Source organism: Chiloscyllium plagiosum, chromosome 32 (genome assembly GCF_004010195.1).
Source record: "Chiloscyllium plagiosum isolate BGI_BamShark_2017 chromosome 32, ASM401019v2, whole genome shotgun sequence".
NCBI classification, from domain to species: domain Eukaryota; kingdom Metazoa; phylum Chordata; class Chondrichthyes; order Orectolobiformes; family Hemiscylliidae; genus Chiloscyllium; species Chiloscyllium plagiosum.
This window is the reverse complement of record NC_057741.1, coordinates 31,761,815-31,781,194: the sequence shown is the minus strand read 5'-3', so window position 1 is coordinate 31,781,194 and position 19,380 is coordinate 31,761,815. Positions and strand designations below refer to the sequence as shown.

The window sequence follows — 19,380 nt, the reverse complement described above, 5'->3', positions numbered from 1 at the left end:
ATACGCTGCTGCTCTCCCTTCTGCTGCTTCCGAGTCGCTGAGTAATCAAACCCCTTGCATAGGCCTTTGCAGTCTCCCAGAGCACCAACGGATTACTGGCCGTACCCGCATTCACACCCAAACATTTTTAAATTCCCACGAAAAATACTTAAATGAACTTGCTGTCCTTTGGGAGGAAAGGATCCACGTGGCAGTGCCCAGAAGCCTGTCCCATCACCACCGGCCTTAACCTCTGTGTACACTGCCGCATGATCAGAAATGGCCATGTTCCCAATTCTGCAGGACAGTACCGAATTCAAAAGGCCAATGTGGGCAAAAAAGCATGTCAATCCAGGAAACCAGGGAGAACATCTCCTCCTTTTCTCAAATAATCCCTTGGTGTAAATTCTGTGTTTACTCAATAACAGACAGGGCCTCAATTTAATGTCTTATTCAAAAGGCGGCAACTCCCACGGAGCAGCATCCCCTCAACGCTGCATTAGTCTTACATTCTAGAAGTATCCGGAATTGGAGTTGAACCCTCAACCTGCGTGCTGAGGGATGAGAGTGCAACGAACTGAGCAAAAGGGCAAGTTATTCATTGAATTCAAACATTTGCTTCACATACATGATCAATAACAACCAAAAGAACTACAGATGCTGTAAATCAGAAACAAAAACAGAAGTCACTGTAAAAGCTCAGCAGGTCTGGCAGCATCAGAATGTGAAGAGAAATCAGAGTTAACATTTCAGGTCAAGTGACCCTTCCTCAGAATGCTTGATCATTGTTTGGTCATTTGATAGATAAATCCTTGTATCAGCCAATCTCAAGGAACTGGAAGGGAAGGGATTTTTTTTTCCCCCCACAGCCTGGACAGTGAAGTTTTCCTGGTTACAGTGCTCCAACCATTCTCATTACAGTGAGATCAACACGTTGAAGATCTGGCATTTCCTGTGACAGAAGGGCAGTCCACAAAAATGACTACCCTGAACGTGAAGAAGCAATTTTCCTACAGGAAGTTCAGTATATAACACTTAGATATGGCATGTCAGCGATGCAGTAGAAATTAAACTCCTCACACAATAGACATACCCCATAGGTAGATGACAGATGAGTCATACACAACAGGAAAGACATGGCGACAGGAATAGGCCAGTCAGCTCTTTAGGTTTTCTGTCATTCAATTAGATCACACACCATTGGCACTTCAATTATAGTTACCCACATTCACTCAAAGTAGTTACTGATTCCCTAACCTGACAAAAATCAAACTCAGTCGTAAAAGCCACAGTTATCTAACCAGTCACAGGGTCCTTACTAGTCACAGAAAGTCTCCAACAGAGGTAGGTGACGTAGATCATTCCAAGTGCGAATGACAAGCACCAATAAGTTACATTTATAGGCTGTCTCCATGCTGTAGGAGTCTGTGACGTTAAACATTGGAAAACATCCCAAGGTGCTGCTCAGGACCGTCAAAAATAAAACTGAGACCGCAAGGCAGGACTTCCCAAAGTAAGGAGGGGGGGTGGGGTATCAGGACCCCATGTGGGATCACTTGCTGACATTTTGGGGTCGTGAACTCTGAGGCAGTAATGGCCGCCATGCTGCTCCAACAGAATTACAACAGGTGTGCTCCCTCTCGCAGCTCCCATCAGCTTGCTAATTTAAAAGCCTCAAATTAGGGTCGCAGTAGGACATGGCTTGAGGAGCTTCAGGACAAGGCAGCAGGTTTGAATGTTGCATCTTCAAGGACGTGACAGAACAAGGTCAACTGAAATAGTTCAGTTGGGAGAGTATTAGACTGAATATCTAAAGGTCTCTTGTTGGGAAGAGGTCAGTGGCGCAATAGGTATTATATCTGACTAGAGGTTGAAAGATTGTAGTTTGAACTGCTACCTGGCTCAGCTGTAATTCACACGAGTGACACAGTGGCTCAGTGGTTAGCACTGCTACCTCCCAGCACCAGCAACCCAGGTTCAATTCCAGCCTCAGGCACCTGCCTCTGCGGAGTTTGCACATTCTCCCAGTGTCTGTGTGGGTTCCCTCTGGGTGCTCTGGCTTCCTGCCACAGTCCAAAGATGTGTAGGTCAGGTGGATTGACCATGCTAAATTGCCCATAGTATCCAGGGATGTGCAGGCTAGGTGGATAAGCCATGGGAAATGCAAGGTTACGAAGATGGGGTGGGTCTGGATGGGATGCTCTTTGGTGGGTCAGTGTAGACTCAACAGGCCAAAATGGCCTGCTTTTACACTTATAGGGATTCTATGATTCTAAGTGAGGAGGCAGAGGTTAAGGACAAACTTCCAGAGTTTCCAGCCTTAGCAGCTCAAAGCACGTCAGTCAATGGTGGAATAATTAAAATCTGGTCTGGACAAAAGGCAGGAATTGGAGAAATGCACAGATCTCCATGGATTGCAGGAACAAAGAGGCCACAAGAATAGGGAGGGATTAGGAAACAAGGATTAGGCAATCGAGTACAGATTTCACAAGTACCTCTTGGGTAAACAGAAGATAATTATTTCTGCAGTGTAACAGGGAATTGATGGCCTAGTGATATTATTGCCAGACTATTAATCTAGAGAGAGTCGAGAGTGTGGCGCTGGAAAAGCACAGCAGGTCAGGCAGCATCTGAGAAGCAGGAGAATCGATGTTTCGGGCAAAAGCCAGTCATCAGGAATCCTGAAGAAGGGCTTTTGCCCGAAACGTCGATTGTCCTGCTCCTCGGATGCTGCCTGGCCTGCTGTGCTTTTCCAGCAGCACACTCTCGACTCTCATCAACAGCATCTGCCGTCCTCACTTTCGCCTATTAACCCAGAGAACCGGGTAATATCCTGTGAACTTGGCTTTGAATCCTGCTACGTCAGATGAAATAAACTAAATTAATTTTCATTAGTAGTCTGGAGTGAAGAGGCTAATGATGGTTAACGAAGCCATTGTTGGACAAACCCATCTGAATGGTAATGTCCTTTAGGTTACTACATGGTCTGGCCAGTAGGTGACTCTGGACCATTATTTGCCATCTGGGATGGGCAATAACTGTTGGCCTGACAGCATGCTCACATCCTATGAATGAATTAAACAAATTCCAAAAAATCTGTTTCTCACCAGTTTTTACCTCGAAGAGATTCATAAATAAACAGCCACGTTTCACGACATTTGCCGAGTTCCTGTCTGATTATGGGACGTTCATTAAGGCCGACAGCACAGACCCGGAAACCCGCGCTTGTTGTAGTCATTACCTGGATTATAACCTGCTTTCTCATGGCCTAGCTGCCCCCAGATGTTTGATCCACATGTGTAGACACTTCCGTCTTGTAGAACGAAAGCCGTATGGTATCTCCCACAGGAGACCTCGCGCACGGTTTTACCGCTGAAGAACGAAGACGTCCTTGGCTGAACCACGACGTTCTCTTGTACGTCACCCAGCCCCAGCTGCCCGAAATTGGTTTGACCCCAACACAACAACTGCACTTTCGAGGTCATGGTTTCCTTAATTCTCCTGGAAACAGAAAGAGGGGAGAAAAGGAGTCAGATTATACCTGCAGGCATGGTACAAGTGTGGGTGAAACACAGGTGGATAAGAATCACGCTATAAAAAAGGTAATCCCATTGGCAAACTTCACCACTCGGCCCCCGCATTTGTTCAAGGCTGAACAAGTGATTCAGAACCTTAGTGTTGTTATACATGGAACCAAAACTAGCTTCCAACCAGATAACACCACCATCACCAAAATCAGCTGCTTCCAAAACCCAACTTGTTTTAAATTCACTCATGAAACCTGGGTGGGTCAACACTTATTTCCTATCCCTAGTTGCTTGAGGTGAAGTTAAGCTGCCTTCTTGAACCACAACAGTCCATTTAGTGTCGGAACGTCATTACAGAAGGAATTCCAGGATTTTGACCTGGCCATACTGCAGGAACGGTGATATATTTCCAAATCCACCTCCAGTTCCAGCTCCACCATGCCTTCAGCTTAGCTACTACTGTAACACTCATCCACATTTCTAAATCCATGGCTTCTCCACTTTACATGGACCAGCTCATCAAAACTTCTGCTACTGGTATCATAACCCACATCAAATCTTGTTCAGGAGAAAGTGAGGACTGCAGATGCTGGATATCAGAGTCGAGAGGTGTGGTGTAAAATTATGTCCCAATACATGTGTGAATCATAATGTAACACATGTATTGGGCCAAGCAGTGGAATGTGGTGAAACGGTTAAAAATTATGTCCCAATACATGTGTGAATCTAACCGGAATGGAGGTGTTGCTTAGTCCCGTGTGAATCTTATTACACACCTCCCCGTGTGAATCTTCTTATCTGTATGTAACCAGAATGGAATGTGTTTTTTAGCCTTGCTCTGCTGTTCACATGAATGTTTATATCTGGAAAAGAGTATATCAGCTGGAAAAGTATCCAGTTCGGTGAGTCTGCTCCGGGGTTACGTTTAACCGCCGAGCGTGGGTTGTTGGCAACCGCTCTACGAGAACTGACGGCTCCCAGTTCCGGTAACATGTAGAGTGAGTATAAGCCAGACCCGTTGTAAGTATGAGACCTGGTTGTGGCGACGCTGCGGGGAATAAAATGCTCATATTCTAGCAGACTCGCCTCTTGGTCGTTTGTTCTGTGTCAGACTACTCTCCTACGAACCTGACCTTGAGAATTTTTTAAAACAAGAGGATGATGCTGGAAAAGCACAGGAGGTCAGGCAGCATCCGAGGAGCAGCAGAATCAATGTTTCGGGCATAAGCCCTTCATAATGAAGGACTTATGCCTGAAACGTCAATTCTCCTGCTCCTCGAATGCTGCCTGACCTGCTGTGCTTTCCCAGCACCACATTCTCGACTCAAATCTTGTTCACCCTGATTCAAATTAGCTCACAATTTGGCAATATCTCAATGCTAAAATACTCTCGATTTCAAATCCCACTATTTGCTGCACCCCTACATACCTACAAGCTCCCAGGATATCAGCACTTCTAATCTGGCCTTTGGCATCCCCAATTTAAAATTATTCTGCCACTGCTGGCTGTTCATTTAATGACCTGGGAATTGGACCTCTCTCGTGCACATTCCTTCTTTATGACACTGCTCAAAACATACCTTTTGAACTAAACCTCTGTTTGTCTGTCCTAATACAGTAGCTCTTTATATGGCTCATGTAATCTTTTTTCATTATAAAAATGTCACCATAGGGCTCCCAAAACTTGGGGAGAGGGTTGTGTTGGGATTGGGGAGGGTGGGGGGGGAGAAGAGGGAAGAGGTTAAGGGGGTTTTCAAATTGTCGATTCGTGAGCTCAGAAGCAGCAACGGCCAACAGGGACTCCATTCTGCTCTAACAGGTGGTCTCCTTCTCCATTCCCACTCTCACTGTTCTCAGCCAGGAGTTCACCACAATTTCCACGCCTCTATATAGGGTCATAGTGGGAAAAGGTTTGGGTTGCAGTGTCGTACCGCATTGCAGGTGCTACGTAAATGCAATGCTGCTGCTATTGTAATATCGCCCTTGAGAGTTTCACTTAATTAGCACAGTTGACCTTCTGAAATTACAAAAGATTCACAAAAGATTAAGAGCTAAAGGAATCTTGTTCTTACACACTGCTTTAAAGAGAGTACTTGGTGTGTGGTACGCTGAAAGAAGAAATAAAAGAAGCACTACAATTAAACAGCTTTTCTGATAATCACAGAACGCCCCAACGAGTTTTACTGCCAACATGTTACTTTTGGAGGTATAATCACAGTTATAATTTGGATAAACCCAGCAACCAATTTACGTACAGCAAAATCCTTTGAACAACAATGATATGATGGCTGTTCTAAGTTTTGGTTGAATGATGTTAGCCAGGACACCACACAGAGAATTCTTCTCTTCTCTGAGATTTGCCGTGGCTCCGCACTACTGTACAGGGGACCAGTTAACTCGGTGAACTGAACAGAGAGCATGTGGCTCAGAATAATGGCAACAGCACTGGTTTCATTCCTATTCTGACCAGTTGGGCTTGGGTCTGGCCATTCATCCTGCCCCTGATGGCAATAGTGAACCACCAGTGACAAAAACTGCCAAGAAAATAGTTCAGAACGAAGCATAGTGGACAATAAGCCGAGAAACTGCCATCAGACAGAGCATGTTTGATATGATTTGATTCCACGTGGCACACAGTTGAAAGGGAAAGATTTCAAGGATTTTGACTGACATTGGGACTGTGGATATACTCACATCACGTGGACTGTAGCAATTCCATGGTTAAGAGAAAGGAAGTGAACAAGGTAGTTGTGGTTCACAGAGGATACAGGTGGCAATGGAAAGGTGGAATGAACTCAACCCTCTGTGGCAAACTCTGTAATTAAAGAGCTTGAACCAAAGTGTCCAACACTCCAAAATATCACTAATGCAGTTAACCTGGCTCATTAAATGGAATCCTAAAACTAGCTGAGTCATTGTAAATTAGAGATTCTTCCAGCCTGGACTCTAGATCAGCCAATATTTGGGGCGGCCACAGCTCAGTTCTCAGAAAAGATTAACTGCATACATTCAGCTGGTTGGAACTGAAATTTCTGTGCATACTTCAGGAATCCCTGAACCTTCCCTCTCACCAACCTGTGCCTTAAAATCTCTGGATTCCAGCAAGTGAGGTGCAGCCCTGTTAAAAAAAAGCTTGCTCTGGAAAAGAAAAGTGTGTGATAATGCATTAAGTAACTTCTTTTATTCTTTAGACTTTCATGTGGGTGTTGTTGGCAAGGTCAGTATTTCTTGCCCATTTCTAATTGCCTTGAAAGCAGGTGGCTGTTTCAGAGGGCAGTTAAGAGTTAACCACATTGCTGAGAGTCTGGAATTATATGTGGTCCATATGGTTAAGGAGGGCAGATTTTTTCCCCCTGAAATGATTTTAATGAATTGATGGGATTTTACAATAAATCAAGCCTGTCCACCATTTACCAGGAGCAAAGCAGTAGTGCAATGACCTCCAATCTTTGCAAGCGGAAGATCACATTTTGAGTTTATGTGCAACCTAGGATGTACACATAAGAAAACATAGAATGGACAATTTATTCTTAATTGCTTTATAAATCTAAAACCAAGTAATTATTCATTTTGTCCTCCACTCACCAACTCCCAGTGTGACATCTGTAGCTGTACATTATCTGCCAATGCCTTGAGGTCTCAGTTGTAGTTTGAAGGCTGTCAGTCATTAATGGTGTATACACACAGAGGCGGGAACAATACGAGGCCTTGATCATTTTCATTTGGAAGAAACCTGCCTCACAATGTGTAAGCTATGTGGAACCAAAGTAAGCTTTCAATTTAAAAGCAGGTTTTTTTTTTGTTTGACTCTCCAAACATTGCAGTTCCTTAATCTGACTTTCAGTTCAATATCAGTTTATCTGATAATCATCTCCATATCAATTCCACTGCCTTGATTATCAAACACCTGATGAAAATTTGGCAGCCAACCGGACAACAGCTGCTTGTAAGGATGGATTTGAGACCAACATAACGATTTGCTCCAGCACATCGAATTCATAGGAACAGGCGATTCACCCAATGAGTCTAGCTCCGCCATTCAAAATGGCTGATTGAACAGTTCCATGCTTTTTACTCACCCAATTCCCATCATCCTTTTACACCATCAGTAATCAGAAATCTTTCAAATTTTATCTTAGATTCCTGAAGTCGACTTAATTTCTTCAAGTGTATACAGAAGCTCTTGAGTGGAAACATTTCTCTTTGATTTTATTCATGTTTTCTCCAGACTGGGGAAATATTGCAGCGTTTGTATGTTTTTAAAAATCAGGAGAACCACTGACCCAGTTTCCATTTGAAAGCATTCACATCACTGATCACATGTGATGAGTCTCTGTCCTCTCCCTGCAGTTTTGCTATTACATTTGTAAGGAACCCAAAGTCGAGCAACCACACATTGTCAGTGAGCCAGCAGACTGACGATCTCAGGCATCAGATCAAAATAAGTCTTTGCAGGACCTTCCCTCAACTTGACCACCTCACGTCAACATGTAGAATTAGTTCAATGTAGGAAGCATCAAGTTTGGTGAGTAAGGAGTTAACTAAGCAGTGCTCTTGCTCAAATAGAGTTTACAACCTTTTCAACTTTCATTACACAGGAGTTCTTAGCCTTACCCACTAATGCTGGCTGGTGAATCATACTGTAGTAATTGCAAAAGAAAAAAGGGAAAATCAAGAACATTTCTGCCAAATGCAACAAGGCCCGCATTTATGCCAAGCATTGACTGATATACCAACGGTTGTGATGGAAACCACTAGGCTTGATTGGAAAGAATAGATTAGATTAGATTAGATTCCCTACAGTGTGGAAACAGGCCCTTCAGCCCAACAAGTCCACACCAACCCTCCGAAGAGTAACCCACCCAGATCCATTTCCCTCCGACTAATGCACCTAACACTATGGGCAATTTAGAATGGCCAATTCACCTGACCTACACATCTTTGGACTGTGATAGGAAACCGGTGCACCCAGAGAAAACGTGCAGACTCCACACAGACAGTTGCCCGAGACCGGAATCGAACCTGGGTCCCTGGTGCTGTGAGGCAGCAGTGCTAACCAATGAGCCACCGTGCTTTACTCAAGCATGTAACTTTTGCATTTGTTGTAGATATCCTCACCCTTCATTTTCTCCTTAAAAGAGGAGAAGGTGAGAAGATCCTCTCTAGTTGTTATGTCCTTAAAATCCATGCACACAAAAACAATCAACTGGCTGTGTCTGTCATGTCAATGGATTCATCAAACTGCAGTGAGAGACATTCACAGTCCTTCAGGTCCTGCTGAACGACATCTTGGGACAAAGATTCCACTAAATCTGCTGCTGTGGAAGGACCAAGTGACATACTCTGGATTGCTGCTATTATTTCTCCTTCACTTTTAAAATCTTTCAATTGTTTTTCATTACTTGTCCATCTCTGAATTACAAGAACGTGAGGACTGCAGATGCTGGAGATCAGAGTCGAGTGTGTGGTCTGGAAAGGCACAGCTGGTCAGGCAGCATCCGAGGAGCAGGAGAATCAATAGTTCAGGCATAAGCCCTTCATCAGGAATGAGAGGGAAGAAGGGCTTATGCCTGAAACGGCGATTCTCCTGCTCCTCGGGTGCTGCCTGACTGACTGTGCTTTTCCAGCATCTCTGAATTATTTGTGTTTTGCCATACGAAGGCAAACATGAAGTGATGCTTCAGTGCAGGCCTCCCCTTTTGCTGCTGGTTGAGAAATTACTATTGAGCTTTCAAAACGGTCCTTCAACTTTTGTTGTATGAACTGTGCTGTGTGCATCACCATGTAATGCCATTCCAAATTCCACTTTTTAAAACTTATCAATATACTTGTGTACTTATCAGGCAAACATTACTTCCTGTTATGATCGTGAATAGAAATTAAATTTTCTCATTCCGTGTGGAATTTGCACTTTTTCAGTTTCTTTTTAGATGATCCAATTTCATCAATCACCATAATTGCTAGCCAGGGATTTTTTTTTTGATAAGGTTAAAACCAAGACAGCACTAACTACTCGTGTACAAATGAGAACACACCTTGGGCTGGAGATGTGCACTTTGCATGCCGGATGTGGCAGAGTTCCCCATAGTTTTACTTTGACCTGCACAGTCCTCCAAGTTTGGGCAGCACGGTGGCTCAGTGGTTAGCACTGCTACTTCACCGCACCAGGGACCTAGGTTCGAGTCCCACCTCAGGCGACTGTGTGGAGTTTGTACATTCTCCCCGTGTCTGTGTGGGTTTCCTCTGGGTGCTCCGGTTTCCTCCCACAATCCAAAGATGTGCAGATCAGGTGAAGCGGCCATGCTAAACTGCCCATAGTGTTGGGTGTGTTAGTCAGGAGTAAATGGAGGGTAGCAGAATGGGTCTGGGTGGGTTAGTCTTCGGAGGGTCGGTGTGGACTTGTTGGGCCGAAGGGCCTGTTTCCATACTGTAGGGAATCTTACCATCTAATCTTGGCAGCAACTGCCGGAAAGTGAAGTCGCAGAATAATCGACATGCACAGCTTGAGAGGGAATGCAGCCGTTGGATTCTCTATACAGTGGAATTCACATAGGGAGATGAAGACTGAGACAGAGATCAACTCTCAGGGACTCTGATCTGGAGCACTCAATCACAATCTATGAGTTGGAGACCACTGCAGTTGAGTGTTAGAACGTACACCACTTGCCTTGAAAGCACAGTTCCCTGACACTGATGCAACAGCACTCAAGAATCAACACCAACACCAGGATAAAGCAGTTCATTCAGGATAAAGCAACCAACTGGATCAACATCTTACTCACCCCTTCAAACATTCACTGACACACAGTAGCAGCAGTGTGTACCACAAAGATGCACTCCAGCAATTCACCATGACTCTTCCAACACTTACCAAAAAATCTGCAACCATTTCCACCGAAAAGGACATCAGCAGTCCCATGCAGAGCACAATCCTACAAGGTCCCCTCTAAGTCACACACCATCCTGGTTTGGCACTATACCCTTGTAGGCGAAAGTGGGGACTGCACATTAGAGTCAAGAGTGTGGTGCTGAAAAAGCACAGAATTCCTGAAGAAGGGCTTTTGCCCAAAATGTTGATTTTCCTGCTCCTCGGATGCTGCCTGACCTGCTGTGCTTTTCCAGCACCACACCCTTGACTATATCATTGTACCGTCACTGTCCCAAAGTCCTGAAACTCCTTTCCTTACCGCACTGTGTCTGTCTACATCAGATAGACTACAGCAGTTCAAGAAGATTGTTCACATCCCAAACTTCAAGGATAATCAAGCAAAAGCAACAAATATTAGTCTTGTTCACATCCCTTGAAAAAAATTAATAAAACATTAAGAGCTGCAAATAACACAAATGGATAGGTTCAGAGGGTATGTGATGAAAACAAACAAAAGGATGATGGGAATCTGATTCTGGATACTTGCTTGTTCCTGACTAGAGTCATACAGATGTGCAACCCGTCCATGCCGACCAGATATCCCAACCCAATCTAGTCCCACCTGCCAGCACCCGGCCCATATCCCTCCAAACCCTTCCAATTCATATACCCATCCAAATGCCTCTTAAATGTTGCAATTGTACCAGCCTCCACCACTTCCTCTGGCAGCTCATTCCATACACGTACTATCCTCTGCGTGAAAAAGTTGCCCCTTAGCTCTCTTATATCTTTCCCCCTCACCCTAAACCTATGCCCTCTAGTTCTGGACTCCCCCACCCTAGGGAAAAGACTTTGCCTATTTACCCTACCCATGCCCCTCATAATTTTGTAAACCTCTAGAAGGTCACCCCTCAGCCTCCGATGCTCCAGGGAAAAGAGCCCCAGCCTGTTCAGCCTCTTGCTATAGCTCAAATCCACCGACCCTGGCAACATACTTGTAAATCTTTTCTGAACCCTTAGGCCTCTATGACTGTGTAATCTAATATTCTCGCAAGGGAAGTGGGGCCCATATCACAGGGAAGTGAATAACTTGAGGCCTCTTCATAAAAACAGAATTGTAACCACTGCAATTATTTTATATATCAACAGAAGGTTTTGTTTTGTCCCTAAATTATTTAAAATCAAGGGCAGTTGCTAGAATGAACTGAGATTGTGGTTACAGTTCAGTAACCCAAAGCAATCCTAAATATTAAAGCAATATTCCATCTAAACTGACCGGTTTCAAATCAAGACATAGCAATTCAGCGAGGATGACACGAATTTACGACTGTAGTGTCACTCTGCAGTCAATTAAGTAAAGTACTTTTCTTTTGAGTTTAGTCATTGTTACAATGTAGGATCTGCGCCCACAAACACAGCGTTCTGATAAAGGATCAGATATTTGAAGGGTTTGGTCAAGGGTTCATTGTTGGATCAGGACACTCACATCTTTGGAGTAGAAACCATGGGTTGAATAAGCGGGAGAGAAAGGGGCCCTCCTTGACACTGCAGCACTACTGAGTGTCACAGCCTTCCTTGTAGGGCTAAAAGTGGGGGAGAGAAAGAAGGAGACTTTGGAGACAGGGTTCCTGACCCTGACAGTGAGCTGTACAGTTGATCCCTGTGTCAAAGCAGAAAAGCAGACCTTTTAAACAAAGCCCCCGTCTTGCACAGTAACCAAACTTTCGCTGGATACATCATTGATACATTGTGACAGTGACAAAGGCGGCGGGTGGAGAGGCAGCGCTGAGCTGTTCATGACAGAAGGGAGGTTACAAAGTTACCTGGAGGGGGGTTACTGTTCCCGATCGCTGTCAATGACCAGCAGCAGCTCAGAGGGAAGAGTCGGTCGGGGTGTTGTAGGGGCTGAAGGTAAAGGTTGTCCCTGACTCCGGGCCCGGCTGAAGGGGAGGGGCTGCTCAGCGCCTTTGTTACCGCACCGACCCCCGACCCCAGACCCCAGACCCCAGACCCCAGACCCCAGACCCAACCCCGGGCTGACTGACAGCTCGGCTCCTGTCAATCACTCACCCGCCTCCTCCCGGGGCCCAGAGCCCGCACCGGACTCAGACGATCCACCGCTTTTCGCTTCCAGGTTGGTCTCCGGACCTCCCCAGGCTGATAGACAGCCCGAACCACCAATCACCGAGTCTGCACCCTGCATCCCCAAGGCTAGCCTCGCATTGACGTGCCGAACCGCACCGCCCCCTACCCCGGGCAGATAGACTTTAAAGGGACAGGCACCCATCCTGCAATACAATACACTTAAAGGGGCAGGCACACAGTCTACAGTGTTCAAGAGTAATGCAATACCTTTAAAGGGGCTGGGTCCAGCCTGCAGGCATCGGGAGAAATGTATACATTCCTGATGAAGGGCTTATACCCGAAACGTCGACTCTGCTGCTCCTCAGATGCTGCCTGATCTGCTGTGATTTTCCATCACCACCCTTTTCAACTGATCTGCAGTCCTCACTTTCCCCAAATATTTTTAAACAGGCAGGCACCCAGCCTGCAGGGATTAGGAGTCATACAGCATGGAAACAGACCTTCCAGTTCAACTTGGGAGGAAGCATGCATAATTTTTAAAGGGGCAAACATCCAGTCTGAAGGGAACAGGAGCAATGCAATATCTTTATAGGAGCACGATCCCAGTCTGTGGGGATTGAGAGCAATGTACACATTCTGAATGTGTTGGATCATTGCAATTACTTTAAAAGGTCACGTTAAAAATCACACAACACCTGGTTATAGTCCAACAGGTTTATTTGGAAGCACTAGCTTTCAGAATGCTCTGAAAGCTAGTGCTTCCAAATAAACCTGCTGGACTATAATCCGGTGTTGTGTAATTTTTAACTTTGTACACCCCAGTCCAACATTGGCATCTCCAAATCATGACTACCATCGACACCTTTAAAAGGCTATATATCCTAAGGGATCAGGAGCAATGTGTTATCGTGAAGGATCATGCCTCCACCTTTGAAGATCTAGTGAAATGCAATGTCTGAAAGGAGTATTTATATATTTTCATGGAATTTGAATGTTTCCATATTTGCAACTTTGAACAATGAGTATTAGTAGGAAAAGAACATAGAAAAGGTAGACAATACAGAGATTTGGAGAAAAGTTAATAATAGTCCATATGCTTTTTTTTAACCTGTTCAGTCCAAATGACTGGCACACGTATTCATTTTTAGGAACATAGGAACAGGAGTAGGTCATTCCACCCCTACAGCCCGTTCCACTATTCAATGTGATCATGGCTGATCTGTGGCCTAACTCCATATCCATTAATATTTTTCCTTAACAACAAAATCTATCTCAGATTTAAATTCAGTAACTGATACTGTGTCCATTGTCATTTTGGAAGAGAATTCCAAACATCCACCATCCTTTGTGTGAAGAAGTCCTTCCCACCATCTCTCCTGAACGGTTTGGACCTAATTCTCAGACTATGTCCCATCATTCAAAAATCTCCAACCAATGGAAATGGTTTATCTTTATCTATTCTGTCTTTTCATAGAACATAGAACATAGAACAATACAATGCAGAACAGGCCCTTTGGCCCTCGATGTTGCGCTGACCTGTGAACTATTCTCAGCTCGTCCCAAAATCATCCATGTGCTTATCCAAGGATCGTTTAAATCTCCCTAATGTGGTTGAGTTGACTACATTGGGAGGTAGGGCATTCCACACTCTTTCACTCTCTGAGTAAAGAACCTGCCTCTAACATCTGTCTTAAATCTATCACCCCTCAATTTGTAGTTATGCCCCCTCATACAAGCTGATGTCATCATCCGGGAGGTAGGGCATTCCACACTCTTACACTCTCTGAGTAAAGAACCTGCCTCTAACATCTGTCTTAAATCTATCACCCCTCAATTTGTAGTTATGCCCTCTCATACAAGCTGATGTCATCATCCCAGGAAAAAGACCACTGTCTACCCTATCTAATCCTCTGATCATCTTGTATGTCTCTATCAAATCCCCTCTTAGCCTTCTGCTTTCCAATGAGAAGAGACCCAAGTCTCAGCATTTCCTTATAAGACCTTCCCTCCAGACCAGGCAACATCCTGGTAAATCTCCTTTGCACCTTTTCCAATGCTTCCACATCCTTCCTGAAATATGGCGACCAGAACTGTACACAATATTCCAAGCGTGGCCGCACTAACGTTTTGTATAATTGCAGCATGATATTGCAGCTCTGGAAATCAATCCCTCTACCAATGAAACTTAGCACACCGTATGCCTTCTTAACAGCACTATCAACCTTCGTGGCAACTTTCAAGGATCTATGTACAAGATCCCTCTGCACATCCACACTACCAAGAATCTTTCCATTGACCCAGTACTCTGTCTTATTGTTATTCTTCCCAAAGTGCATCACCTCACATTTAGCTGCATTGAACTCCATTTGCACCTCTCATCCCAATTCTGCAGTTTATCCAAGTCCCCCTGCAACCTGTAACATTCTTCCAAACTGTCCACTACTCCACCGACTTTAGTGTCACCTGCAAGATAGACCCTAATGTGCTGTCAGGAGTTCCAAGACACTGATCCAATGACAGTGAAGGAATGGCCAAACAGTTCCAAGTCAGGACAATTTGTGAATTGGAGGGGAACTTTCAGATGGTATTCATGTGCATCTGCTGCCTTTGTCCTTCTAGATGGTAGAGGTCATGGATTTGAAAGGGGGTGTCAAAGGCACCTTCCAGTGTCACTGCAGTGCACCTTGTAAATGGCTATCACCGAAGCATTGTGTATTGGTGGAGAAGGGAGTGAAATCTGAATGTATGGATAGGAGACCAATCAAGCGATCCTTGAATCCTTTGAGGGGGAGGAAAACAAACTGCAAGAAAAATATATGCAAAAGTCTCGAGACAATTTAACCCACAAGCAGCTGAGGATCCCTTCAGATATTGTTCAAAGTGGCTGTTTCCTGAATTGCAGTGACTATGGCTCATTTTTAAGATAGGGTCAGAATCTAAATGACATCAGTCAATCCCTGTTTGCATGCATTCAAGAGAGCCCTCCTTTCTTTTCATTCTTGGGACATGGGTGATGCTTGCTGGGTCAGCATTTATTGTCCAGTCTAGTTGCCCTTGAGAAGGTGGTGGTCCTGTTAATATCTTGAAGACTTCAATCAGTTCATCCCTTAACCTTCTAAATTGAAGAGAAAACAGGCCTAATTTCTATAACCTCTTTTCATAACCTAATCCTTAAACTCCAGGTATCATTCTTGTAAACCTACATTGTACTCCATCCGAAACCATTATATTCTTCCCAAGGTGTGGTGTCCAGATCTGCTCACAGTGGGGTCTAACAAGGACTTAGTGTAACTGCAGCATAGCTTCTGCATCCTCGTACTCCAGTCCTCTCAATATAAACCAGCATTCCATTAGCTTTCTTGATTATTTTCTGTGCCACTTCATGACAATTTAAAGATCTATGCACCCCTTAACTTTGTACCATCTCAAAAGTATCCTGATCTTTCCTTATTTTCCAAAATGGATAACCTTACAATTGCTTACATTGAATTCCCATCTGCCACATAATTGCACATTCACTTAATCTATCAATATCTTTTCAATTTTATGTTGTCATCTACACTATCTACAATACTGTCTAACTTTGTGTCATCAGCAAATTTGGATACATGACTTTCTATGCCATTATCCACATTGTTAATAGATAATGTGAATAATTGAGGCCCTAACACAGAACCCTTGTGGGGCACCACTGGCCACATCCTGCCATTTTCAGTACCTACCCATTATCCTTATATTCTGTCATCTGCCACTCAACCAAATTCCCAGCCATGTCATTAATTAGCCCACAATTCTCACTAATATCCTTACATACAGATGAGGAAAGACACCACTTCGACTGGGACAACACATACATCCTAGGACAAGCCAAACAGAGACATGCACGAGAATTCCTAGAAGCATGGCATTCCGCCCACAACTCTACCAACACGATTTGGACATGATTTACCACCCACTGAGAAAAAGAACAGGAAATGACATCACCACAAGAAATGACATCACCAACCCAAAAAAACACAAACATATAAATAGAAAGCAGGAATCATCAACAATGCTTCATCCGGAGGTTCACTGAAGATGTTACCTAGTATGATGATGAAACTTCCAGCTCAGCAAGCAAACCTACATCCAGGTTTCTATCTTAGTTGACAGTCTCTCATATGGGACTTTATCCAATGCTTTCTGCAAGTCCACATAAACCACATCCATAGGTATTTCCCTGTCCACTACCTTAGTCACCTCTCCAAAAATTTCAAAAAGGTTTGTCAGGCATGACCAACCTGTCATGAATCCATGCTGGCTCTCCCTGATTAACTGCAAATGTTCGAGGTGCGGTTGTTTGCTTGATTGCTGAGCTGATAGGTTTGTTTGCAAACATTTTGTAACCATTCTAGGTCATGACATCAGTGCATCTTCAGTGAAGCATTGGTGTTCTGTCCTGGTTTGATGACATGAGTTGCATCGTTTTTGGTTTTGTTTCTTAGTGATTGGTACATGGGGTCTAACTCCACCTGTTTGTTAATGGAGTTCCTGGTTGAGTGCCAGACCTCCAAGAATTCCATTGCTTATCTTTGTTTGGCATGTCCTAGGATGGATACGCTGGCCCAGTATTTGTCCCAGAAAACATGTACTACCACACCATACTAAATACAAGCCACTCCTCAACAAAACACAAGCTTGCAGAATGGCGGAACAGAATGACCACAGAATGCTATGGGTAATGATCAACGATGCCCACAATCACCTTCATAAATATGAGTAGTAAACTGTATGCCAAAAATCTCTGTACATTCTACCAACCATGAATGGATGACTACAGTAGAGTGAGCCTTCACCACAAAACAACAGAAGACTGACCCTATAGGTGAAACTAACTAAACTCACCCACAGCAATGACATAGACAAATCAGATATCTGGATGAGGAAGCTGTCGGATTGGCAACTACCAGACATTGGAAAAGCCATCCTGGTACGCGGACTGGACTACAACTACAGATGTACCAACAAAACTGACTTCCTGGCGGCATTAGAATCCACTAGAAGAAAGTGAGGACTGCAGATGCTGGGGATCAGAGCTTAAAAATGTGTAGGTGGAAAAGCGCAGCAGGTCAGGCAGCATCAAAGGAGAAGGAGAATCGACGTTTCGGGCATAAGCCCTCCTTCTCCTTTGATGCTGCCTGACCTGCTGCGCTTTTCCACCTACACATTTTTAGGCATTTGAATCCATCCTAAAAAACAACAGACTCACAGTAGAAACCCAACAGATCATCAGACAAATGGGAGCCCTAACACTAAGCAGAAAGAGTGAATGCAATACCCTCAACACACAAGAGTGGAAAGCCCTAGAAGAACTCTGGAAAGACAAGAATATTATAATCGTACAGGCAGACAAAGGGTGCATGACCATCATACTGAACAGAACATAATACATTGAGAAAGCAAACACACTACTAACAGATACTGACACTTACCAACAGATGGCGACAGACCCCATACCACAGAAAGAAAATCACATTATAGCTTCCCTTAAAAATCTACACAAGACTGGTGAAACCAACAAGACTGAAGACCAAGAAATGAAACCAGAGGGATCCAACATACTCTGCTACTATGGGCTCCCCAAGGTACCAAACCAGAGGTCTCCCTCACTTCTGGGTATACCGACATATAGACTAGCAAAAGAACCATAACCGAGAATGAAACACCTGATAAACAGCTCATCCCACTCCGTCCACTCTGCCCAGGACTTCCTTAACATTATCAAGGACACTAGAATAGATGAGGACGTGATTATGATCTCCTTCGATGTGAATTGCACTATTTACCTCCATAGACATCTCCCTAGGCAAGGATACACTAGCCTCGCTGCTAGATGGACCAGGAATGCAGACACCCTCCAACACCATCAGCAAAAACAGCATCCTAAAACTACTAGATCTGTGCCTCATGACCCATCTCAACTTCAGTGACTAGGGTATTCAGAGAAATCAACAGAACACCCATGAGATCACCGACATCAGGACCAATAGCAGACATTGTAATGCAAAGACTAGAACGGACAACACTGCCCACTATCCATCCTAAACTTTGGATTCACTATGTGGATGACACCTTTGTCATTACCAAATGTGTAAACTGGAAGAAACCTACCAACTCAAAGACAACCTTCTCATCGACATAAAATTCACCAAGGAAGAAGAAAACAATAACCAATTTCCCTTCCTGGATGTAATGGTCGAACACAAGGTCAACAGTGAGCTCCAGACCAGCGTATACAGCAAGGCAACCCATACAGACCATGTACTCAACTATAACAGCAACGATCCCAACACTCACAAATGGACTTGCATCAGAACATTGTTCAAGTGAGCCGTAACATACTGCAGAACCTCGGAGCTGTGCAAAGCCAAAGAGGAACGCCTATATGGCATCTTCAGAAACAACGGTTACCCAAAAAGCATAGTCTGTCCGTACCTAGACAACAGATCATACAAGAAGACACAAGGTGGCTGGATACACTGGTCACCCTGCCATACATCAAGGACAAATCAGAAATGACAACCAGACTACTCTGACTCCTAGGTATCATGATAGCCCACAAACCAACAACCACACTATGACAGCTACTGATGAGTATAAAGGAGCCCATACGCGCAACTAATAGAACCAATCTTATATACAAAATACCATGTAAAGACTGCCACAAACATTACATAGGGCAAATTGGAAGAAAATGAGCCATCGAGGTACACAAACACCAACTAACCTCCAAGAAACATGATCAACTGTCACTTGTGTCCATACACATGGACAAAGAAGGGCACCAATTTGACTGGGCCAGCGTATCTATCCTAGGACAAGCCAAAGACATAGAGTCATCGAGAGTCATAGAAATGTACAGCACGGAAACAAACCCTTCGG

At 44.2% G+C, this 19,380-nt stretch overlaps 1 protein-coding gene across 1 annotated transcript in view; it reads right to left on the bottom strand.

The window, feature by feature from the left end:
* LOC122539262 (probable E3 ubiquitin-protein ligase HERC3) overlaps positions 1-12,371 on the bottom strand; it is an 81,446-nt gene extending 69,075 nt beyond the window's left edge. Inside the window, exons 1-2 of the mRNA XM_043673963.1 lie at positions 12,198-12,371; positions 3,221-3,480 (exon numbers count right to left, since the gene is read on the bottom strand). Coding sequence (XP_043529898.1) covers positions 3,221-3,464 — 244 coding nt within the window. The 5' untranslated portion in view covers positions 3,465-3,480; positions 12,198-12,371. The remainder of the gene's footprint in view (positions 1-3,220; positions 3,481-12,197) is intronic.
* Positions 12,372-19,380: the final 7,009 nt, after the last annotated feature.